The following is a 26,180-nucleotide window of genomic DNA, read 5'->3' on the forward strand; positions in this document are numbered from 1 at the left end:
GCCCTATACTGTGGCTCCTGTTAGGGGGCCTGTAGACCTCACCACTAATGACTTATTTCCCCTACTATTCCTCATCTCCACCCAAACCTCCTAAACCAAGGTCATCTCTAACTATTGCACCAATGTCCTCTTTGATTAACAGTGCTACTCCTCCACCTTTACCTAGCTTCCTATTCTTCTTGAATGTCATATACCCTTCAATATTAAAGACCCAGTCTTTGTCGTCCTGCAGCCACATCTCCATAATTACTATCAGATCATATTTATTTACTTCAATGTGGGCCATCAATTCATTTACTTTGTTATGAATGCTACATGCATTCAGATAGAGAGCCTACAGTTTTGTCTTTTTGTTACCTTTGTAATATCTAGTCTTGACTGTTGATGTATTCTTAGGTTTTTTCTCTCTGTCCCTTCCTACCACACTCTGACCCTCATTTTTCATATTACTATTTTGCTCTCCTGTCTTGACTACACCTTGAATTGCTACCTCTACCCAAGCTTGACTTCCCTATTTTTATATTCCATTCTCTTTGAAATAGAGGCCAACATTTCATTTGCTTCCCTTATTATCTGCGGAACTTGCATGTTAGCTTTTTGAGTTTCATGCATGAGGACTCTCAAGTCCCTCTGTGCTGCAGCTTTCTGCAGTCTTTCTCCATTTAAACCATATTCAGCTCCTCTATTCTTCCTGCCAAAATGCATAACCTCACATTTTCCCACATTATATTCCATGTGCCAAATTTTTGCCCACTCACTTAACCTGTCTGTATCCCTCTGCAGATTCTTTGTTTCATCCTCACCACTTGCCATCCCACCTATTTTTGTGTCATCCACAAACTTGGTGATAGTACATTCACTTTCCTCATCTAAGTCATTAATATAAATTGTAAATAATTGTGGCCCCAGCACTGATCCCTGTGGCACTCCACTAGTTACAGGTTGCCATCCTGAAAATGCCCTCCTTATCCCAACACTCTGTCTTCTATTAGTTAGCCAATCCTCTAGTCATGCTAATATACTACTCCCAACAGCATGGGCTCTTATCTTATTAAGTAGCCTTATGTGTAGTTCATTATCGAACGCCTTTTGGAAATCCAAATATATTACATCTACTGTTTCTCCTTTGTCTATCCTGCTTGTTACCTTCTCAAAGAATTCTAATAAATTTGTCAGGCATGATTTCCCCTTCATGAAGCCATGCTGACTCTGCTTGATTATTTTATGTATTTCTAAATGCTCTGCTATTACATCCTTTATAAAAGATTCTAACATTTTCCCAGTGATGAATGTTAAGCTAACTGGCCTATAGTTACCATTTTTTGTCTCCCTCTCTTTTTTAATAAGGACGTTACATTGGCAGTTTTCCAATCTGCTGGGACTTTTCCACAATCTAAAGGATTCTTGGAAGATTACTACCAGTGCATCCACTATTTGTGTAGCTACTTCCTTTAATATCCTAGGATGCAACCCATCAGGTCCAGGGGACTTATCGACCTTTAGCCCCATTAGTTTCCCTAGTACTTTTTCTCTAGTGATAGTTATTGTATTTATTTCCTTCCCGTACCCCCCTTTTACCCCTTGATTATTTAGTATTTTTGGAATGCTATTAGTGTCTTCTACCATGAAGACTGATGTAAAGTATTTATTCAACTCCTCTGCCATTTCCTGGTTCCCCATAATTATTTCCCCAGCCTCATTCTCTAAGGGGCTTATGTTCACTTTGGCCTCTCTCTTCCTTTGTATATATTTAAAGAAGCTCTTACTGTCCATTTTTATATTACTTGCTAGTTTACCTTCAAAGTTTATTTCTCCCTCTTTATTATTTTTTTGGCCATCTTTTGTTGGTCTTTAAAACTTTTCCAATCCTCTGGCTTACCATTAATCTTTGTCACATTGTATGTTTTTTCTTTCAATTTGATACTATCCTTAATTTCCTTGGTTAACCATGCTTGGTTTATCCCCTTCCTAGAATCCTTCTTTCTCACTGGGATATATCTTTATTGTGAGTCATGAACTATTTTCTTAAACGTCTGCCATTGTTCATCAACCGTCTTTTCTGCTAAACTCCTTTCCCAGTCCACCCCAGCCAACTCTGTCCTCATTCCTTTGTAATTACCCTTATTTAAGTTTAGCACAATTGTTTCCGACCCAAGTTTCTCACTCTCAAACTGAATGCTAAATTCTACCATGTTATGGTCACTGTTTCCTATGGGATCTTTTACTCTGAGATCATTTATTAAACCTGCCTCATTACACTTTACCAGATCCAAAATAGCCTGATGCCTGGTTGGATCTACAACATATTGTTCTAGGATAAAAGTAAAATACTGCGGATGCTGAAAATCTGAAACAAAAACAGAAAATGCTGGAAAAACTCAGCAGGTCTGACGGCATCTGTGGAGAGAGAAACAGAGTTGACGTTTTGAGTCCATATGACTCTTTTTCAGAGCTAGAGAGAAGTAGAAATGTGATGAAACGTATACTGTTTAAGTGGGGGTAGAGCGGGTGAAGCTGGATAGAAGGTCAGCAATATGTGGGGACAAAGGAGCGATTGACAAAGATATCATGAACAAAAGGATAAAGGGAGTGTTAATGGCAGTGGTAAGAGCTAAAAAAGCTGCTGATAGTGGCATTAAGGTAAGAAAGCAGAACATGATCACAGGTCAAGGGTAAGCACTCTGAAAAGAACAACATGAGCAAGTGACAGATGGCCTTTGTGGGGGTGGGGTGCGGGAAGGGGGAAAAAAGGGATCAAAAATGGGAAAGGAGGGGGGGGATAAAAGGGATTAAATAATGAATAAGTAAATGAAAATAAAAATGAATTTAAAATATAAGTGGATTTTTTTTTTAAATGAATTTAGTAAAAAGGGGATAAAAATAGCAGTGTAGATAGAGGAGAGAGTTCAGGGTCTGATGTTGTTGAACTCAATGTTAAGTCCGGAAGGTTGTAAAGTGCCTAATTGGAAGATGAGGTGCTGTTCTTCCAGTTTGCGTTGGGCTTCGCTGAAACATTGCAGCAGGCCAAGGACGGACATGTATCTTTGTCTTCCCCTTCAGTGGAACAAAATGGTACAAGGTTGATTAATGTTTCAAGCAATGTCTGTTCTAAAGATAAACCCCTTGGTTTAGTTTCAATCTCAAAAGCCCCTTGTGCCTATTTCATTCTGCTCTCTTCCAATATCTTTTTGGGTGCACTATGTATAGAGTGTGGGAATATGTGAAATCTACCTAAAAGACTATATTGCAAAGCATACCCTTCAGTATTTTTAGATTTAATTATCTGCACCTAACGGTCAAGTTTACTTGAAAATTTGATTCTACAGCCGGGTGAATATTTTTGCTGACATAGTGGTGAGCTGACAGACAGATCTAATTTTAAATAGTTCCATGCTATCATTCTTCCAGTCTTAATGTCATTTCTTTATTCAAAGTCTGCAGTGAATCCCATGAGTGTGTAAAGGTTTCAGTCCATTGTTGTCCAAAAGAAATTGCTGACTAACCACATCTATAGCTGTGGGAACACCACTTTAGCCACAGGCTCTAATTTCAGTAATAATAATACTTTATGTACACTAAAACAGTACAGGTACTTATACTTCAAATGTGTATATTTACATAAAATACCTCTACCAACATTCAGTAACCAAGAAAGTAAAGCACTCACAACCATCACAATAACAATTGCACAATCTGATTATTGTATCATTATCATTTTACCAACAAAGTGTTACAATCGCTATAAAGACCAATACCTTTTTAAAAAAAGATATGAATTTCTCAGCGACCCAGAGAAAGAATCACATGAAAAGATTTCATGTTTTAAGACTTTTACTGTAACAAACAAACTAAAGTTATCAAAGACTAAGCATTATTGAATCGGCAACTGATATGCCAAACTACAGAAAGTGTACTTCCCCATTAACCATTTGACTTGGTCAAAAATTCTTTATGACCTGTTTGTGCATCACATCATGCTCTCAGCAGATATGTAGCCATGCAGATTAAGTCCAGCTCTCCTCCCAGATTTTTCACGCTAGGGCGAATTTTCCAGTGTCCTTTGAAAGTCCCAACACTCAGTATTTTGCATATCCCCGAACTGACTTCCAGCAGCAAAGAACACCCTGGTGACTCCTCGACTCTTATCTCCAAAAGTCCCATCTGTTCTGTCTTCTTTCTGAACAGAAAATTGACCTTACAAGCATCCTGTTCTCGCACCATGGCTTCTCTGCTTCTTCCCCTAGCAGCATATCGCTCTCACTCCAGGTTTCTCTGATTTTGAGAGTCTTTATCCAGAAAGACCAGACGCCCCTCTTTTGTGTCAAGGTGTGAAAACTGGCATTTGATTTTCTACAGGTTTTCGCCTGGGCCTCTTTCCCAATGACAACCAAATCACATGGACTTATCTCCAGTCAGAGTTTAGTATGATTTCACCATCCCCCATTCCAAGACATTGTGTTTTACCTTAAATTAAAAGAGAGTTTAAAACAACCACCATATATAGTTTCACATTCACAACAAAACGCAGAAAAAGTGCATGTGTGCATATGTTCTGTGAATATAAGGACCACATATTCGATGATTCTGACAACTACATGTTTTTATTTATTAATCCAAACTAAAATTTGCCACACATGGCTACTTGCCAATCTGTTGCACAGCACTGTCTTACCTCTGGTTCAGTTGTAGTAATCTGCCTCTGGGTTAGAGGTTTTGGGCCAAATTCCACTGCAGAGACTTAAGTGCAATATCTAGAGTGACAGTCAGTGAAGTGCTACACTGGCAGAGTTGTGATCTTTTGAGCGAGGCTTTAAACCAAGGCCCTTCTGCCTTCTCAGGTGGATGTGAATGATCTCACAGCACTATTTAAAAGGAGAGCAGAAGTGTACTCCCCAGTGCCCTAGCCGATATTTATCCAGCAACCAACATCACAAAAACAGATTGACCCAGATCTTCTGATCTCCATATGATTGTTCTGATCTCCATATGATTGTACCCGGAGGTAGCCCCCCAAGGAGTGCTTGGGGACCCCTCGGAAGTCCCGACACACAACCATGCGGGAGTTTCCCAGGAAGTTTGGACCCAACTCAGACTAGAGTCATAATGGTTCCAACTCACTTACCTGAATAGTTACCCAGTAAGAGTTTGAAGAAATAAAACCAATTCTAACTCCTGGGGTAACTATACTACTGACCACCCCACCCCTCCCCAACTACACCCCCCGACCACCAGACTACCCCCAGCCCCCCACCCGCCCTCACCACCCTGACGAGCCCTACCCCCTTACCCACCCTTCCCTTCACCCGCCACACTACCCCCTCACCTACCCACCTACCTATCCTACTCCCTCACCCTGCCACCCTACCCCTTCACCACCCACCTGCCCTCTAACTTACTTACCTTACACACTTGCCTTCTCTCCATAGCTTCTTAAAGTGGCTTTGGGGCCTTTAAACATTCTACCTACCAAAATACAGCAGCTAGTGCCATAAAAAGGGGGCGTGGCATGCCGTCCCACAACAATCTTGCAGTATGAAGGACTCAGAACAGGTACGCTCCACATTTCTGAAGAAGCCCTGTTTGGAAGTTTGGACCAGAAACGTGGACCTATCTTAGTGCAAAAAAAGGAGCAGAGTAGTGATCCAATGATGATTGGCACACCTCAGAAGATTCAGCCCATTATCTAGTCATTATCACATTGGTGTTTGTGGGACCTTTCTGCGTACAGATTGGCGACTGTGTTTTCCTACATTGCAACAATGACACACTTGAAAAATAATTCATTGGCTATAAAGTGCTTTGAGACATCCTGAAGTCATGTTTGGTGCTATATAAATGCAAATCTGCCTTTAGTCTAGTTTGCACTTCTGTACTCAAAATGAAAGAAACACTGGAATGAAGGGCTTATCTTATAAACGTATAAGATCCTGAGGGGACTTGATAGAGTGGATACCGGGAGAATATTTCCTCTCGTGGGGGAGACTAGAACTAGAGGGCACAGTTTAAAAATAAGTGGTCTCCCTTTTAAGATGGAGATGAGGATTGTTTTCTCTTTGAGGGTCATTACTATGTTGAGTTCTCTTCCCCAGAAAGCAGCGGAGGCTGAGTCATTGAATTTATCAAGGCTGAGTTGATAGATTTTTGATAGACAGGGAAGTCAAGGGTTTTGTGGGGGGCAGACAAGAAAGTAAAATTGGAACTACAAACAAATCAGGCATCATCTTATCGAATGACAGAGCAGGCTCAAAGGGTTGTATGGCCTACTCCTGCTCCCAGGTCCTATGTTCCTAATCTTAATAAACTGGATACCATTATCTTGCCTGCTTTGCATTAATTAGTTTACTATGTACATTATGTAAGCTTGGAATTTACAACACCTAAGATATTAAAACCCTCCTGTCTTTATTTCTCAAAGTCCATTTTGAATGTTAACATTGCAACCTCTTAGACATTGCCATTGATAAGCACTGTCTCAATGTTGTAGCCTCAATTCTTGTTTAAGAAAATCTGAATTCTAAAAATGTACCTTTTATTTTAAAGTTGTTTGTTATTTTTCCTATCTTCATAAAAATTTAAATAAAAACTATCAGTGTACTATAGTATTTGTTAGTGTTCTACAGCAGTGACATTTAGATAGTAGAGGATATGATAGTTTAATGGTATGGTACTGAATTGGTATGTGATACGGCAGCTTTGAATTTGAAGTAAATACATTTATAAAGTAGCACCAAAAAATGAAACTGAAAGCTGAAAGATTATCATAAAAATCCAACTGTTTCATTAACGTCCTTCAACGAAGAGAATCTACTTAGCCTGGTCTGCACATAACTCCACTCCCACACCACCTAGTTGACTCTTAAATCCCTCAGGACCACTCGGAATAGTGTTAAATAGTCACACCAGTACTGCCCACATCCTAAGGTTAAATTTTAAAAATCTGTTGAATTAATCTGAATGGGCAGAATATTAAAATAATTGTTTTCAAATTAAAATGCAATTATGATTGAATTAATGCAGACATTTTCCCCACAGGAGTCTGTTCAACAAATGCATTTGAATTCAAATCACATCAAATTTCTAGTTAATTATCGCCACCCACATTAAAGCTGCTCCCACTACGTTAATTTATTTTTTGATCTCTTTTAATGTGATTTGCTTCCTATCCATACCCTAAATACTCATTTAAAGCAAATGCTCATTGGGTTGTATTTGCTCCTGTTAAACACATTTCAGAATATGTAAAGTTGACCTTAAAAGGGATTTTAATTAAAACAATTTTGCAGCTTCCATGCTAATTTTCTAGTGCTAGCCAAATTTAGTGTGTTCAGTTTCACAACTTGCCATGAAGGGATTTGAACTGTTAACCACTAGACTACTCTACCCTCTACTATCTGAGGATAACCGGTTTATTATATGAACAAATACTGTAGTATTCATGGAGCATTTTCCTTTATGTTTCTATGAATGTATGAGATTTAGGAATAAGCAGCTCAATATCAAAACTTGCAGAATAGGGGGTATAGCTAAGACTTAGGAAGAATGTAACATAATGCAAGAATAAATTAGAAACCTTGCAGACTGAACACTTAAGTGGCAAATGGACTTTAGCATAGAGGTGATGGACTTCAGTAGGAAAAATAGATACATCAACTACACTTTAGATAATAAGAAATTGAATGGGAAAGAAATGTGGATTGTGTGTGGAAGGGGCAAAGGGACAGGAGTAGGCCATTCAGGCCCTCTTACCTATTTCGCTAATAAGTGAGATCATGGCTGATGTGTATCTTTGCTCCATCCACCTGTCTTGGCTCCACATCCTTTTATGTCCTTTTTAGGAAAAAAAATCTATCAATCTCAATTTTAAAATTATGAATTGAGCTAGTAACCTCTGCTTTTTGTGAGAGCGTTTCACATTCCTACTATCTTTTTTTGTGTGAAGAAATGTTTCCGAACTTCCCTCCTGAATGGCCTGACTTTGATTTTTAATGTTCTGTTCCCTTTTCCTAGAGTCCCCAACCAGCAAAAACATATTCACTCTATCTGCCCTATAAATTACTTTGAAAATCCTAAAAATCCCAATCAAGTCACCCCTTGACCTTCTATATTCCAGGAAATACAAATCCAAAACAGTTTATGTAATATCTCCTCATAGTCTAACCTTTGGAGCCTTGGTAGTATTCTGGGATTTTTACGTTGCATTTCCTCCAAGGTCATTACATCCTTTCCAGGTGCAATGCCCAGAACTATTCATTGAACTCCAGATGTGGCCTATCTAGGGCTTGGTATAGCTATAGCAAAACCATTTTTTAAAAATTTATTCATAAGTTTTGGGCATCAATGGCAAAGCCAGGATTTATAGCCCGTCCCTAATTGCCCATGAGAGGCTGGTAATGGGTGGCCTCCATGAACCACGCCCGCTGCAGTCCACACAGTGAAGGCACTTCAACCTGCTAAATAGGGAATTCCAGAACTTTGACCCAGTAACAATGAAGGAACGGTGACTATATTTCCAAGTCAGGGTGGTGTGTGACTTGGAGAGGATCCTGCGTGTAGTGATGTTTCCATTTGCCTACTGCCCTTAGCCTTCTAGGTAGTAGAGATTTTGGATTTGGCAGGTGCTGTTGAAACCTTGGCATTCTTTGCAGTACAACTTGTAGATGGCTAACACTGCAACTACAGTGCACTGATGGTTAGGGGAATGAATTTTTAAGGTGGTGAATGGGGGTGCCAATCAAATGGTCTACTTTGCCCGGGATGTTGTCCAGCTTCTTGAGTATTATTGGAGCTGTGCTCATCCAGAGAAGTGGAGAATATTTCATCACACTCTCAACTTGTGCCTAGTAGATGATAGAAAAGCTTTGAGGAATCAGGAGGCGAGTCACTCACAAAATCACACAGTGCAGAAGAGGCCCTTCGGCCCATCGAGTCTGCACCGACCCGTGAGACTCACTGCAGAAAATCTAGCCTCTGACCTGCTCTTGTAGTTGGAGTATTTACGTGGCTGGTCCAGTTAAGTTTCTGTCAATGGTGACCCTCCAAGATGTTGATGGTAGGGGATTCAACTATAGTAATGCCATTGATTGGTCTAGGTGGTTAGACTCTCTTCTTGGGAATAGTTATTGCCAGGCACTTGTTATCAGGAGCAGTCATTCCTCACCTGGAATTCAGTTCTTTTGTCCATGTGTAGAGCAAGGCCGTAATGAGGTCTGGAGTCAAGTGGTTCCGGTGGAACTCAAGCTGAGCATTAGTGAGCAGGTTATTGGTGACTAAAGGGGTGGCAAGACTTTAAACTAGTAAGGGGTGGTGGGGGGCAGTAGAGGGATGTACGAGAAACATATGCAGTCTAAATGTAAACAAAACAGGGCAGAAGAGCCTAGGAAAAAATAGAGCAAGGAAGGGCATTTATTGCAAGGGAATAAATAGAATTATAGAACAGCAGTCTAAAAAGTCGGTTAACCATAAAATCAGAGGAAATTGTATTAAAAATGAATTAAAATATCTGTACAATCCACAGTGTCTGTGATGAAACAGGGGTGCTGGAGGCAATCGTGGTTAGGGGGGAACCAGACATAGTCGGGATTATTGAGACATGGCTACAGGAAAATCTGGACTGAAAATTAGACATTGCTCAGTATAGCATATTTAGAAAAGATGGAAAGGGACAAGGGGGAGGTGGAGTAGCTATACTTATTTGGGATAACATAGTGGCAGTAGAAAAAGAGGCGCAACTATCGGCAAGACAAAATTAGAATCCATATGGATAGACATGAAAAATAATAACGGATTATTCACACTAATAAATACTTTAATCCAACACCCACAGACCACCTAATAATGAAAGGGAGTTGGAGGAAAAAATATGCAGACAAATAAGGGAATTGAGTAAAAACAGAATGATAATCATGGGCTTCCTACCATGCATACAGGAATCCTTTCTAACCCAATATGTAAAAAGCCCAACAAGGGAAGATGCATTCTAGAATCTAGGAATGGGGAAAGAACCAGAGCTGATAGAGAAGTAAAAGTAAGGAAACAACTAGGCAATAGTTACTATAATATATGTTTTAAGATGATGATAGAGATAGATAAATGCTGATTTTGAGGATCTGACAATAGAACTTGGCAAAATAAAATGGCTGATGATATTGGCAAGCAGCGATGTAGTATAAAAATGGGAAACATGGGAAAAATTTAAAACGGTGTTCAACAGAGTGCAAGAAAAATATATTTCGCTAAAAGAGAGCAAATTAAACGCTGGTGGGACTCTCTGGATGAATAAAGACATAAGGGAACAATTGAGGGTTAGGAAATAGGCATACATTAAGTAATAGACAGCAGAGTGGTGCATGATAAGAAAATACGAAGCGATTAGGAGAGAAATTTTAAAAAATCAATTCAGAAGACAAAGAGGAACAAGTGAAATTAAGTTATCAAAGAACATGAAACAGAACAGTAAAATATTTTATAGGCACATTAATAAAAAAGGAAGGCTGTGATGGGAATAGGACCATTAAAGGATAAACAGGATAATACCACAGGTAACAATGAAAAGATGGCAAAAATATTAAATAATTATTTCGCTTCAATATTTAGCAGGGAGGTAGATTATGTAGACATGACATTAAATGAGATGAGCAATGACAAATGGATTTAAAATTAAAAAGGGGATATATTGAATAATCTAAACAACCTCAATGAGTATACGGATCCTGGTCCGGATGGATTGTATCCATGTATTTTGAAAGAATCTAGGGAAGAAATAGCAGATGGATTATTATACATATTTAATAATTTGTTAAAAATGATGTGGCAGAGGACTGGCAGATAGCTAATGCAATTCCTGTATTTAAGAAGAGGTACAGGACATGTCCAGGGAATTATCGACCAGTCAGCTTAACATCAGTGGTAGGAAAAATCATGGAATCCCTGCTAAAGGAGAGGATACAAGAATATCTAGAAACAAAAAAATATAATGCATAGTCAGCATGGATTTAAAAATGGAGAATATTGCTCTTTGGGTAGGTAACAGGGAGTTGACCAATAGTTGTAATGTATCTGGATTTTCAAAACTCCTTCGATAAGGTGCCCCATAATAGACTAATGAATAAGGTCAGAGAATGTGGAGTCAGGGAACAAGTGGCAGAATGGATTATTAGCTGGCTTCATGACAGAAAGCAGAGAGTGGGAGTAAAGGGTAGTTATTTGGAGTGACAGATAGTGGCAAGTGGTGTTCCACTAGGTTCAGTGCTAGGACCACTGTTGTTCATAATTTACATTAACGATTTGAACTTTGCAATCAAAAACGCAATTTCTAAATTTGTGGATGACATCAAATTTGGCGAGATAGTCAATACTGAGGCCGACTGCAACAAATTACAAGATATTAATAAACTTGCAGAATGGGCAAATAATTGGCAAATGAAGTTCAACACAGACAAATGTGAGGTATGTTTTGAAAGGAAGAATAGAGAGATCACATTACTTGGAAGGTGCAAGTCTAGGTGAAGAACAAAGGGATCTCTGAGTAAAAATACATCAAACACTAAAAGTTGCACAACAGGTTAGCAAGGCCATAAAAAAAGCAAACTAAGCACGGTGCTTTATTTCCAGAGGGAAAGAGTAAACCTGATAAGTAAACCTGCATCAAATCTTGGTTAAACAATACTTGAGTATTGCATGCAGTTCTGGTCGGCATAATATAAAAAGATATAGAGACACAGGGAGGGTGCAGAAAAGATTTACAAGAATGATACCATAAATGCATGGGTACACATATCAGTAAAGGATTGACAGGCTGGGTCTCTTTTCCCTTGAAGGAAAGAAGACTGAGGGGTGACTTAATAGAGGCCTTTAAGACTATGAAAGGTTTTGATAGAGTGGATGCAGAGATAATGGGTTGAATTTTGCCGTCGGAGAGCAGGGGGCAAGGACCGCTCGCCGACGCGCAAAATGACACGGGATGACGTCGGGGGGAAATTTTCAGGAAGGCGGGGGCACAGCCAAATCAGCTGTGCGCCTGCCGATCTGTCAATGGTCAATTGAGGCCATTGACAGGATCATTAAGACAATTAAAGGACCTGCCCATCCAACCTTAAGGTTGGACGGGCAGGCCAGGAGCCCCGGCGGGCTTCTGAAAAAACATGAAACCTCATCCACCGGCGGGATGAGGTTTCATGTAGGGTTTAAAAAAGTGTAATAAAAAGTTCTTGTGAAATTTATTAACATGCCCCATCTCGTATGACATTGTCACATGAGGAGGACATGTTAAGGATTTTTTTTCTATTTTTAATGTTTGTACTACTTTCAGCGATCTCCCTGTGGCAGCACTTAGTCTCAGGGAGATGTGCACTCTTTTGTGCACACACGCGAAAGAGCGCACTCTAGCATTTGGGGACCCCCCCCCTGCCCGCACAAGAAGCGCATAACTGCCCACTTAAAATGGCGGCGGGGCTTGCTTTTCCGGTGGCGATCGGCTCCCCGCCCGCCGGAGATTGGGTTGCGCCCGCCCACTCAGCAGGCAGAAAATTCTACCCAATGTTTCCTCCAGTGGGGAAGATTAGTATAAGATAGTCACCAAGAAACCCAACTTCACACTTAGCCACATTATACTGCATCTGCCATGTATTTGCCCACTCACTCAACTGGTCTAAATTGCCTTGCAGCCTCTTAACATCCTCCTCACCACTCATTACCACCAAGCTTCATATCGTCAGCAAACTTGGAAATATTACATTTGGTTCCTCATCCAAATCATTGATGTATATTGTGAAAAGCTGGGGCTCAAGCACTGATCCTTGTGGTACCCCACTAGTCACCACCTGCCACTCTGAAAAAGATCGATTTATTTCTACTCTGTTTCCTGTATGCTAACCAATTCTCAATCCATGCTAATATATTACACCCAATCCCATGTGCTTTAATTTTGCACAGTCTAACCCCTTATGTGGGACTTTATGAAAAGCTTTCTGAAAATACAAATACACAACATCCACTGGCTCTCCCTTATCTATTCTGCTAGCCGCGTCCAGTAAGTTTGTCAAACATGATTTCCATTTCATAAATCCATGTTGACTTTGTCTAAGATAAAAGCAAAAAACTGCGGAAGCTGGAAATCCAAAACAGAAATACCTGGAAAAACTCAGCAGGTCTGACAGCATCTGTGGAGAGGAACACAGTTAACGTTTCGAGTCCGTATGACTCTTCAACAGAACTAAGGGAAAATAGAAAAGAGGTGGTAAGCTGGTTTAAGGGGGGTTGGACAGGTAGAGCTGGATAGAGGGTTAGTGTTAGGTGGAGATAACCAAAAGATGTCATAGACAAAAGGATAAAGAGGTGTTGAAGCTGGTGATATTATCTAAGGAATGTGATAATAAAGGTACAGAAAGCCCTCGTGGGGGTGGGGTGTGGGGAAGGGATCAAAATAGGCTAAAAGGCAGAGATAAAACAATGAATGGAAATACATTTAAAAATAATGGAAATAGGTGGGAAAAGAAAAATCTATATAAATATTTGGAAAAAAGGGGGATCAGAAAGGGGGTGGGGATGGACGGGAGAGTTCATGATCTAAAATTGTTGAACTCAATATTCAGTCCGGAAGGCTGTCAAGTGCCTAGTCGGAAGATGAGGTGCTGTTCCTCCAGTTTGTGTTGAGCTTCACTGGAACAATGTAACAGGCCAAGGACGGACATGTGGGCATGAGAGCAGGGTGGAGTGTTGAAATGGCAAGCGACAGGGAGGTCTGGGTCATGCTTGCGGACAGACCGAAGGTGTTCTGCAAAGCGGTCACCCAGTCTGCGTTTGGTCTCTCCAATGTAGAGGAAACCGCATTGGGAGCAGCGAATGCAGTAGACTAAATTGAGGGAAGTGTGAGTGAAATGCTGCTTCACTTGAAATGAGTGTTTGGGCCCTTGGACGGTGAGGAGAGAGGAAGTAAAGGGACAGGTGTTGCACCTTCTGCGGTTGCATGGGAAGGTGCCGTGGGAGGGGGTTGAGGTGTAGGGGGTGATGGAGGAGTGGACAAGGGTGTCCCAGAGGGAACGATCTCTGCGGAATGCCACCAGGGGGCTGAAGGGAAAATATGTTTGGTGGTGGCATCATGCTGGAGTTGGCGGAAATGGTGGAGGATGATCCTTTGAATGCGGAGGCTGGTGGGATGATAAGTGAGGACAAGGGGGACCCTATCATGGTTTTGGAGGGGAGAGGAAGGTGTGAGGGCGGATGCGCGGGAGTTGGGCCGGACACAGTTAGAGCCCTGTCAACCACCATGGGTGGAAAACCTCGGTCAAGGAAGAAGGAAGACATGTCAGAGGAACTGTTTTTGAAAGTGGCATCATCGGAACAGATGCGACAGAGGCGAAGAAACTGAGAGAATGAGGTGGACTCTTCGGTGCTGCTTCATGTTCTCGCCTGGACCTGGAAAAATTTATTAATTTTGCTTCCAATTTCTACCCCTCCATCATTTTCACATGGTCCATCTCTGACACTTCCCTTCCCTTCCTTGACCTCTCTGTCTCGATTTCTGGTGATAGACTGTGCACCAATATTCATTACAAGCCTACCGACTCCCACAGCTACCTCGACTACAGCTCCTCACACCCTGCTTCCTGTAAGGAGTCCACTTCATTCTCTCAGTTTCTTCGCCTCCGTCGCATCTGTTCCGATGATGCCACTTTGAAAAACAGTTCCTCTGACATGTCTTCCTTCTTTTTTGACCGAGGTTTTCCACCCACGGTGGTTGACAGGGCCCTCAACCGTGTCCGGCCCATCTCCCGCGCATCCGCCATCACACCTTCCTCTCCATCCCAGAACCACGATAGGGTCCCCCTTGTCCTCACTTATAATCCCACCAGCCTCCGCATTCAAAGGATCATCCTCCGCCAGCTCCAGCATGATGCCACCACCAAACACATTTTCCCTTCACCCCCCCAGCGGCATTCCGCAGGGATCGTTCCTTCCAGGACACCCTGGTCCACTCCTCCATCACCCCCTACACCTCAACCCCCTCCCATGGCACCTTCCCATGCAACCGCAGAAGGTGCAACACCTGCCCCTTTACTTCCCCTCTCCTCAACCTCCAAGGGCCCAAACACTCCTTTCAAGTGAAGCAGCATTTCACTTGCACTTTCCTCAATTTAGTCTACTGCATTCGCTGCTCCCAATGCAGTTTCCTCTACATTGGAGAGACCAAACGCAGACTGGGTGACCGCTTTGCAGAACACCTTCGGTCTGTCCGCAAGCATGACCCAGACCTCCCTGTCGCTTGCCATTTCAACACTCCACCCTGCTCTCATGCCCACATGTCCGTCCTTGGCCTGCTGCATTGTTCCAGTGAAGCTCAACACAAACTGGAGGAACAGCACCTCATCTTCCGACTAGGCACTTGACAGCTTTCCGGACTGAATATTGAGTTCAACAATTTTAGATCATGAACTCTCCCCTCCATCCCCACCCCCTTTCCGATCCCCCTTTTTTCCAAATATTTATATAGATTTTTCTTTTCCCACCTATTTCCATTATTTTTAAATGTATTTCCATTCATTGTTTTATCTCTGCCTTTTAGCCTATTTCGATCCCTTCCCCACACCCCACCCCCATGACGGCTATCTGTACCTTTATTATCACATTCCTTAGATAATATCACCAGCTTCAACACCTCTTTATCCTTTTGTCTATGACATCTTTTGGTTATCTCCACCTATCACTGACCCTCTATCCAGCTCTACCTGTCCAACCCCCCTTAAACCAGCTTATATTTCACCTCTTTTCTATTTTCCCTTAGTTCTGTTGAAGAGTCATACGGACTCGAAACGTTAACTGTGTTCCTCTCCACAGATGCTGTCAGACCTGCTGAGTTTTTCCAGGTATTTTTGGGTTTTTTTTTGACTTTGTCTAAACCTGCTGATATTTTATAAGTGTGCTGTTATCACCTGGAGTATTGTGTGCAGTTTTGGTCTCCTTACCTAAGAAACGATATACTTGCCTAAAGGGAGTGCAGCGAAGATTCACCAGACTGTTTCCTGGGATGACAGGATTGATGTACGAGGAGAGATTGGGCCGACTATGCCATTATTCACTGGAATTTAGAAGAATATGGGGAAATCTTATGGAAACATGTAAAATTCTGACGGGGGTGGACAGACTGGATGCAGGGATGATGTTTCTTCTGGCCGGAAGGTCCAGAATGAGGGGTCACAGTCTCCAGATACCGGGTAGACCAGTTAGAACTGAGATAAGGAGAAACTTCTTCACTGAGCTGGTGGTGAACCAATGGAATTCTCTACCACAGAAGGCCGTGGAGGCCAAGTCACTGGATATATTTAAGAAGGAAATACATAGATTTCTGGACTCTAAAGGCGTCAAGGGGTTTGGGGAGAGCGCAGGAGTACAGCGTTGAGATAGAGGATCAGCCATGATCATATTGGTGGGGCAGGCTCGAAGGGCCGAATGACCGACTCCTGCTCCTATTTTCTAAGTTTCTATGTTATCACATTCTTTATAATAAACTCTAGCATTTTCCCTACTACTGAAGTTAGACTAATCCTTGTTTTCTCCCTCCCTCCCTTTTTTAAATAGTGGGGTTACATTTGCCACCCTCCAATCTGCCAGGACTGTCCCAGAATCTAAAGATTTTGGAAGATGACGTCCAATGCATGTGATGGTGGAGATGATGAGATGGATCACTCAATTGTCAGTTCTGGCTGAAAATGGTTGCAAAAGCTTCAACCTTATCTTTTACATTCATGTTGAGTTGCACCATAATTGAGGATGGTATGTTCATGGAACCTCCTCCCCAACCGCCCCCCCCCACCCACCTCCCGTTAGTTGCTTAATTGTCCACCATCGTTCACAACTGAAGGCTAGGAAGCTTTGATCATCTCTGTTGGCTGTGGAATCGCTTGTTTCTATTGCATGCTGTTTCAGCTGTTTAGTATGCATATAGCCTTGGGCTGTACCTTCACTGGGTTGGCAGCTCATTTTTAGGTAGGCCTAGTGCTGCTCATGGCATGCTTTTCCACACTCCTTATTGAACCAGGGAGTTGTCCCCTGGCTTGACGGTAATGGTAGGAGTGAGGTTTATGCAAGACCATGATGTTATAGATTGTGTTATAAATTATATAGCATATAATTCTGCTGCTGACGATGATGATGGCCCGAGTGGATATTAAGTTTTGAGCTCCTAGATCTGTTTTGAATTTGTCCCATTTAGCATAGTGATAGTGTATTGTTGACTGGGCTGGATGAGCTTTTGTCACCGGTGCCTAGGTCAATACTGAGTGGTCCATCCAGTTTTATTCCTATCGTTTTTTGTTATGACTTGATGCAACATGCGTGGTTTTCCAGGCCATTCCAGAGAGCAGTTGAAAGTTAACCACATTGCTGTGACTCTGAAATTGCATCCCTTTATATTCTAGCCCACTTGTTATAAAGGCAAACATTCCATTAGTCTTTTTGATTTTTCTTTTGTACCTAACTATTGTACCTAACCAGATTTTTGTCATCCATGTACATGGTGGATCCCCAGATCACTTTGGGCATCCATGGTTCCTAGGTTTTCGTCATTTAAATAATACCCAGATCCATCCATTTTTTGGTCTAAAAGGGATGACTTCACATCCCTCCTGCATTGAAATCCAGCCAGTTTTCCCACTCAGTATATGAATATTTCTTGGTAATTTTATTGGTCCGTCCATAATACTCCACACCACCAATCTTTGCGCTGTCAGCAAACTTGGATATATGCCTTTCTGTTGTCAGCTGAAGGAAAGGCCTGGCTCATCTCTGATGCATGTGTGGTCAGATAGTCTGCCAACGCTCTAGTTTCACACACGTTGTATAGCCCTGTTGGTGAGATACCAAAGGCAGAGATTATGGAATTGAACGTCACCTTCAGGAAATGGGCAAGACTGTCAAAATAAAATGCAATGAAAAGCCTGAGAGAAATGGGTGTCTTTAGTTTGTAGAATAATGTGAAGTTAATCTGCTGTCATCAATGCTATTCTGAAAGCCTTGAGCCCTGATTTTAACCTAAAGCACCCAGCAAGAATGAGATGCTTTCAGGTGAGACACCTGATCAACACCTTACCAGCTTTCAGCTACCCAGAAGTCAATTGAGTCTAAAATCAGACAGTGTGTAAATCAAACATCCAATCCAAACATGCCGCGTTCTGACCAGGGGAGTTAGATTAAAATCAGAGCTTTAGTGCTGTTACCATCAGGTTAGGAGGAGTAAGATAGTTCCCTTCTTTTTCCCCCTGCTTGTTTGACCGCAACAGGTTTTTGTTTAAAAAAAGGATATTTTGCCGATTCAGCGTTTAACTATTTACATACTGTGACCATGAAAGGTACAGGTTTTCTTGGATTTGTTTGAAATTAATAGGAAATACATTTGTGCTTTTTGTTCTTAATACTTAAGTATATCAAACAGCAATATTTTTGAATTTATTTAACTGAATACCCATAACTACCATAGAGGAGGACATAAATTAGCCAAGTTGATGTCTTCCCAGTAACCATTTAGTTACAGAAATCAGAGTTTGTTATTCAGAAACATAGCTTGATAGGTTTTCTGAAAATTTATATTTTACCTTAAGAAAAGTTGTTGCCCTAGAAATGCTCTTTTGGAAAATGTCATCAAATTGTCATGTTCTAGTGCTTCAAACAATTGTGTTGTGTAGCAATCTATTCCACAAAATGGTTGCAGCACTGTGCAGCTTTTAGGCATGTATTGTTCCTGTACTTCATAATCTCCAACATCTGCATGAAATCAAATTTTCTTGAAAGATTGAGATCCATAGAGTGTTAATGATTTCCTTGAGTGCTGTTCAACATCGTTTCTGTTATCACAGCTTCTTGCTATCTTAAACAAAATGAGGACAGTAAATTAACTTATTCAACACATTAAAAAGTGTCTCATTATGTATTTGCAAAGGGTAAATTTAATGTATATAGTATTTCACAAATGTCTTTTTTTTCTAATTGGTTACTAATCTGCAATTGAGTTTTATTGTTCAAAACATTGTGTCTAGCAGGTTATCAGTTTAATGCGCTCAAGACTTGAGACTCTATTCAAGATGAATATGTATGGTGGCATGTATGTTTTAAATCTGTGCCAGGTATTTCTGTAATAGTGGTGTAGGTGATAGATAGGAAGAATCTCAGTTGAAGCTAGGATGATGAACATTGTGAATGTAAAAATCAAATTGTTTTTGAAGTCCAATCTGCTTGTGCTAGATGAGGGTAAACTTATTTTCAATTATAAGAAGTTAAAGATGGTATAAATTTTAGCATGCTAGACAATAACCATAAAAAGCTGTTTTTGCAGATTTTAATGCCATTAGAACTAATAGTATATAATAGATTCCTTTGGGCAATCATTAGTAATTTTCACTAATTTGCTGTAGAACTGAACTAGAGGATTGAAGATGTAAGTGGATATTTTTGAAACGTTTTTTCTGTTACAATACAGAAGCACGGTAAAGGTTCTGAAAATTAATGTTACATTAGTAGGCACCTTCTGGCTACAAAACCATATTTTTTCATACTTTTGTGTCAGCTATTTCCACTAAAATGTTGTGTTCACATTTATAATGGAAACTGCTTATGGAATTTATCGTCATGTAATCACACACTAATGCCTGTAGTGGCACTATACAGCATGATTTTGTGTCTCCTGATATTCTCCAGCTCACCACTTCCCTCATTGCTCTAATTTTTCTGAAGTTAGAATGAGGATTTAATTCTGCGCATCCAGATTATCCTCTGCCCTGCAGTTCATCTGAAGACTACATTTGGTCTTAACTCCCATATGTAGTGCATTACATAAGTCAAGATTTATTTCTTCAAATGATTATTAATTATTAGTGTTGAAAGCAAGGTTTAACAATAATTGTTTCATTTCCTTCCCCAGTTCTCAGTGGATTGTGTTCCAATGATTGTCCACACAAAGTCACTGTAAGTAATGCTTTGATATCTATATTTGGCACTGTAACTTTCATTTTAGTTGCAAAACTTTTAAAGATGGCAAGAAGTAAAGCTGACCGCAGAAAAATGTTTGACACACAGCACAATTAAACGGTTTACATTCCAGCTAGGTGGCTCTAAGAAAAACATTTCCTTGTGCATCCTATTATAAAATTGCAATATAAAAGTTATATTAGAAAAATTCAAAAATCAAATTCTTAAATGTTGTTCTGTTGATTACAGTATAATGGAAATTACTAACCATCTGTTGGGTAAGCTAGAGTGGCGATGTTTATTTTAACATCTAATAGTCAACAATAGCATAGACATTGCAAGTGAATCCAATATGGGAACATCTAATGTATTATGTAAAACTTTTAGCATTATAAATCAAAGCCTTGCACTCTAAGGTTAGCCGTATTCAAATAATAAATTACACAGACTACATTGCATTTTTGGCAATTGTTTTCACAAATGCTAGTCATTTTTGTTCAAATAATCTAGATTTAATTGGTCTGGATAAGAGAAAGGAATCTGATTGTAGTGCTGTCCTAGACAGAACAATGGAATAAAAATAACTCCAGATGTTTCCAAAATATGAACCACTAAACTATGTAGGTATTTTGCCTAGAAGATAACCATCCTTTGTTTTGGATTTGTTTTCTTGGAAAAGATGAACAATGGTGTTACTCGCCTACCTGTACTACATAGGGGTTATGATTTCTTTGGCATAGTAATCAACCTAAGTTATATTGGGATAAGCAAGAGGTGAAAATGACCTAAATTTAAAAAATGGCCCTTCCTTACCACCCTTGGCAAGTTCACTGTTTTACAAAACATAACCTAACTAATGATGGAGGAATATTGTAATCCTGCCTGGTAGGCTGCTGAGAAAACCTATCTTTTTCTCCTGGACTCAATCCAATCCTTCAAAGCCTTCAAGACCAGTGGATTTAAAAAGAATATCCTACTCCATTTCTGAATCCATCTTTTTCAAAATTAAAAAACATGTGGAGAGGCTGCCTGTGCTCAAACAGATTGAGTTAAACAGCACAAGAATTGCTAACACTTAAGTTAAACCTCTATTTTTAATGTCAGGAACCTAAGAGCTTCTGCAACTGAAACTCAGTATTCTGTTTCCATCTCAAAAACAGAAAATCAAGTAGCGAACCTTTACACAGCCTAATGCACCCCTTCTCAGTTGACGCTGTCACGTGGAACTCTGTCCCTCATAAATAAAAGTTTATATGCAGAGTTGATGGTGCTTGCTGGAGCACAGTTTTTCCCTGCTGTTGAGTCTCTTTCAAATATTTGCACTTTCGTTTAAAATAGCGTGATGACATTGAAGTGACCCCTTTAACAACCTCAAACATAGCAATAACTTAGAAAACATAAATCTTTATAATTATGTATTTTTTCCAAATTCAATCTTTAGTATATTGAAGGTTTTACACAAACTGTGTTCTGAATTTTACTTTCCTCCAATCCACTTCAGTACCTTACATAACATAATAAAGCCAGTCGTAATTTCCTCCCTTAGATATTATTTTCCTTTCCTCCTTAGGATATTGTCTCTGTGTTCATATCAGTTGCAGTTTTATCTGTAAATAGTTTCCACTGATGCCCTGTGCCCAATGATTCCTAGTAGGTTGCAAACTTTGGCCCTCAATTTATCTTGAGAGCATTGAGTGAAATCATTGCACATATGGTATTATACAAGTTTTGTGAAGCAAACTTGTGTTAGAACCAAAGGGTTTTAAAGGCATGTCTATATCATTAATATGTCATATTTTGACAGATGGCAATTTTCTCTGTTCAATTTCACCACATTTACGGTTGTCTTGCACGTACTTGTAACTAGGTAGAAATTAGCAGTGGAACAGATTGTTTTCACACTGCTCTACTGAGATTCTAGTCCGATCACAGCCAGTTTACTCACATTGCTAGACATTCTGTTTAGTGTTTAGAATGAAGCAAACATTAGTGTACTACATTTTTAGGTTTTCAGAATTGCCCACTTGTAACTTAACCCTAATTAATAGCTAATCAAAAAAATCATTCATTCAGAGTGAAGGAAGCAATGAATTAAATATGCTAGCAGCTGGATGCATTGGATGATTTCCATAAAGCTGTTCACAGTTAAATTTGACTCATTGATTATAGAGGATACTTGACGACATGTTATTCCATATTGAACTTATTGTATGAGTGGGGAAAACTAAATAAATTGACTTGCGCTCCTACAGGTTCCATTTATGTGGGTTAAATCAATGGCAAGTCTACGTGATAAATCTCAGAATAAATTAACTTAAATTTAACAAAAGCTTATTGTGGAGATCCTGGGAAGATGGAAGTATGAACCACCACTACTTACTTTAATCTGTTTTGTAATGTCCAACACACCAGAGGGAGGGTATAGATGAACAGAAAGTGAGATAATATATTGACAAAGCGATAAAATTAACTGGTACTGCAGTTAAAGACAAGTGTAAAGTTTTGTGGTATATTTTCAAACGGATGCCCGCATTGAATCAAATGACAATTGTTTTAATAATGGATTCTTAAAATGAATTTTCTGAAGCAACTTGGCTGTAAAATACAAGCTAATTCAAAATTAGCATATTCAACAAAAATACATAGAAGCAAATTATCCATTGTTCTCGCCCCAGGAAAATAACTCTGGTGAAAGGGCCAAAGTTACTAGATCAGCACCTTGATGTGAGTGGTCCTATCTTGCACTTGGGCTTCAGTGGGCTTTGTAAGGGCTAAAGCCTCCCCTTCCCTGGGAAGTAGCAATGGCAAGGGATAGGGTTGGTGGTTTCCTATGCTGAGAGTTCCCTTATTTTCAGCATACGAGCACAGGACTAGATTGGTAGTCAGTACTCACAGTGGCTTTTTGAGTAGTGGGAGTGTAAGGATGAGGAGTCATCAAAGGAAAATTTTACCTCCCTTACAAAATGCTGCAGGGCACATAATTTTATTTATTTTGGAGGATAGCAGCACCCTTGAATCAGCAATTGTCAGACGATTTTCCAACATCTGGGACTCTAGTTGCATTCCCAATAACACAAGTTCTGCCCATTCACATGCAGATAATGGGGCCTTCCCCTGACCTCATAAACTTTGGCAGGGTTAACAGCTGAACTCCCACATGGGTGCAACTTTGTACTTGAGCCTCTAAAATCCCTCCCAAGAAGATTTTCAGCCCCATATTTTTGTTTATAAAATTGACATGCATATGAAACCCATTGAATGACACTGATTCAGTTAACTCAAGAAAATCTCTGAAAAACTTTTCTCCAAAGCTCAATCAGTCACCATTTTGCCTTCTTACCTTTTGCCTCAATTAATTCCTTGTGCTGATTCCAATATCTGGCAAAGACCTGATCTCTCACCATGAATGCTTACTTCTGTTGTAAACATTTTTTCATTTCTTTCCTACTAGCCTAATACTGCAATATTCAGGTATTAATAAATTTCCTGCCAACTCATCCCTGGTGCTTTATTTCTTGCTGGGTATTTAGGTTGTATCTTTTCCTTCCTTCCAGTAAACCCAGATAACAGGCCTCACGTTTATTACCAGCTTGTTCACAATGTGCCACAGGTTATACCCATCTTGATCAACATCATAGGACATATATTTTTTTCAAACAGTGTACATTGTCTACCGCAGACTATTACATTCCTGTCATTGTCAAACAGCATGTCCTGCAGCTTACCATGAGCAATGCAAAAGGTCCTTAGTTCCCTTTAAAAATTATAATGTATTAGCTGATGTCTGGATGGGTTGCTGAGAAATCCATGGGATCTGCCTTGGTCGCATTAGCTATGCATTGTACAGTTCATTGTACTAACATTTAGTTAGTTTTATTTATTTTTGATATTCCTCTGGTTTTAAAGAACATATGTCTACATCTGACTCACTATGGATAGGATAATCTCTTTTTGAGTTGAATTAATGCCACATATATGCATCCAATTTAGCATTTAGTTACATACCGATATTAAAGTTGCAGTGTGAGTATATAACTATAAGTGTGTGTATATATATATATATATATATATATAAGTATAACAGAGGTTTTCAGTCTTCCAACATCTTGTAATTAACAAAGTTAAAATGGGGTTGCTTTGTCGTCTGTATAGACCTTGAAGATTTCCAATACTACCATATCTTTCCTCAAGGATTAATATTTACAATAAAAGTTTTCAGTAACCTGTGTGCTGTGAAGGGTTTGAACACTGTTTGTGTTGACATTTAAATCTACAAACCATATGTGTATTTAGCTTAGCCAGTTCTTGGCTCAGCATCTTTTCGTGCTTCTCAATTTTGGAGAAAATGGTACTCTGATCAACTGGTTTCCCACTGAGTGTACCTTATGTCAATGAAATGACTGTTGCTGGCATCTCAACAGCAGGAAGAACTTGTAGCTATTTTGCAATCCTTATGGCAAGAGAAGGAGTACATAGCGGTTTGTATGTTTCATGGAAGGATGAATAAAACAGGAAAGATGGAAGCTAAATAAAATACTGTTATGATCCTAGACCAGACCCCCCCCCCCCCCCAAGTTTCTTGTAAGATCTGGTTAGGGACCAATAAAGTTTTGATTAAAGTAGGCAAAGTTTGAGGTGCAAGACACTTACTAAGATAATAAAGTCACAAGACTCCACAAGTTTTGAACAAACAAAAATGAACTTTACTGTACAAAGTCAAAAAGATAAAATATTTTGCAATACCTTACACTCACATTCAGGGTTAATATAAGGTACATGTGAATTAACAGACAAACTGTGGTCGAACTGTACAATGCATAGACAAAGCGATCAAGAAAAATCCCATGGATTTCTCAGCAGCCCACCCAAACATCAGGAAACACCGTGAGTCAATCAATCTCATTGCAACTCTGTCTCCCTCACAAGGGATGCCAAGTTTTTCACTTTGGAAGATCAAGCCACTGAATTCCATCAAAGCCACTCCAACTCAGACTGCCTCAACGATTGCACACCTCCCAGGGTTTCAGTCTCATCTCCTGAGACTCCGTTCCCCTGGATTTCCAAGTCGGCACTCCAGTCTCTACTTGCGCAATTTCAGCTCTTTAATAGCCGGCTAGCTTCACTGAGCTGGCACTGCCACTGGATTTCACCAAGTTCCAATCTCCCCAGCTACATCAAGCTACAATGGCTCCCAAGGCCTCGTCTGAGCCCTAACCCTTTCCAGAAGGGAGCCAGTGACCTTCTGCCACCTTCTCAGCTCCCAGGACTTCACCTGAGCCCTAGTTACACAGAGCTGTCAAACAGCTCCTGGGTCTTCTCCTGAGTCTCATCTGCATAGAACCAACTAACAGCAACACTTTTGCTACCTAGAGCCTGTTAACAAAAGCTCCTTTTTGGCTCGGTCTTTTCCCTTGCTGCAGAACATTCACTCCCCCAGCAAACACACAGATCAATTGAAACCCTAAAACTTGCTTGAGCTCCACCCATCTCTATGATGATGTAGCCTTCCAGGGCTCACTGAATGCTTTTAAATTAATTGTAGCTCTAACTCCCAAACAAAACAACTCTCTGGGCTGCATTTCTTTGCAAGCAGTGTAGACACCTCATCTCCAGTTCTCCAGCTAAGTAAGCCCACTTGCTGTTTTATGATCTTACCTTTCTAGCTGTTAACCCCTCAAGTCAACATGGCTCCAACTTTTTAACCATAATAGTCTTCAAGTTGCTTTAGTTGCATTTATCCCATTTTCTGCAGTTGAACTTTAATCTTCCCAGAACTAAAAATTACCTCTAAAGTATTGCTATGAATCATGAACTAGCTATTTATAACAATACATACATAGTTATTGACATGATGGAATGCTTATAAGTTGATGCGGAGCAGAAACGTTCCTAGTTGAATTTTTTTAAATGTTTTCGAGAGAAGCAGTTGTTGATTAAGAATGCAGTCTGGAGCCTCGTGTGCTTCAGAATGCAAGACCATCAGTTAAAAATGTCAAAAATTATTCCAATCACTGTTAGCATAGGTTTATAAAAAGAAGTCAAAGCAAATTAACACATAGATGATTTAGTTTGATGAATTGCTGAGAAGCACTGCAGGGAGACAATGGTATTTAGGCTGCATGTTTTCTTGGTTTGGATTTGAAGCAACCGTCATTGGTTTGAAAATGTATCACTGATTATTATATTTGGTACAGTATGTTACAGAAGACTATCGTATTTATTCAGGA

At 40.0% G+C, this 26,180-nt stretch overlaps 1 protein-coding gene across 2 annotated transcripts in view; it reads left to right on the top strand.

The window, feature by feature from the left end:
* Positions 1–26,180, top strand: part of itfg1 (integrin alpha FG-GAP repeat containing 1) — a 287,768-nt gene that overhangs the window by 194,393 nt on the left and 67,195 nt on the right. For both annotated transcript variants that reach the window (XM_078544345.1, XM_078544346.1), the window contains one exon: positions 19,907–19,950. In XM_078544345.1, the coding sequence (XP_078400471.1) occupies positions 19,907–19,950 (44 nt within the window). The remainder of the gene's footprint in view (positions 1–19,906; positions 19,951–26,180) is intronic.

Source organism: Cetorhinus maximus, chromosome 6, assembly GCF_964194155.1.
Source record: "Cetorhinus maximus chromosome 6, sCetMax3.hap1.1, whole genome shotgun sequence".
In the NCBI taxonomy this organism is placed as follows: Eukaryota; Metazoa; Chordata; class Chondrichthyes; order Lamniformes; family Cetorhinidae; genus Cetorhinus; species Cetorhinus maximus.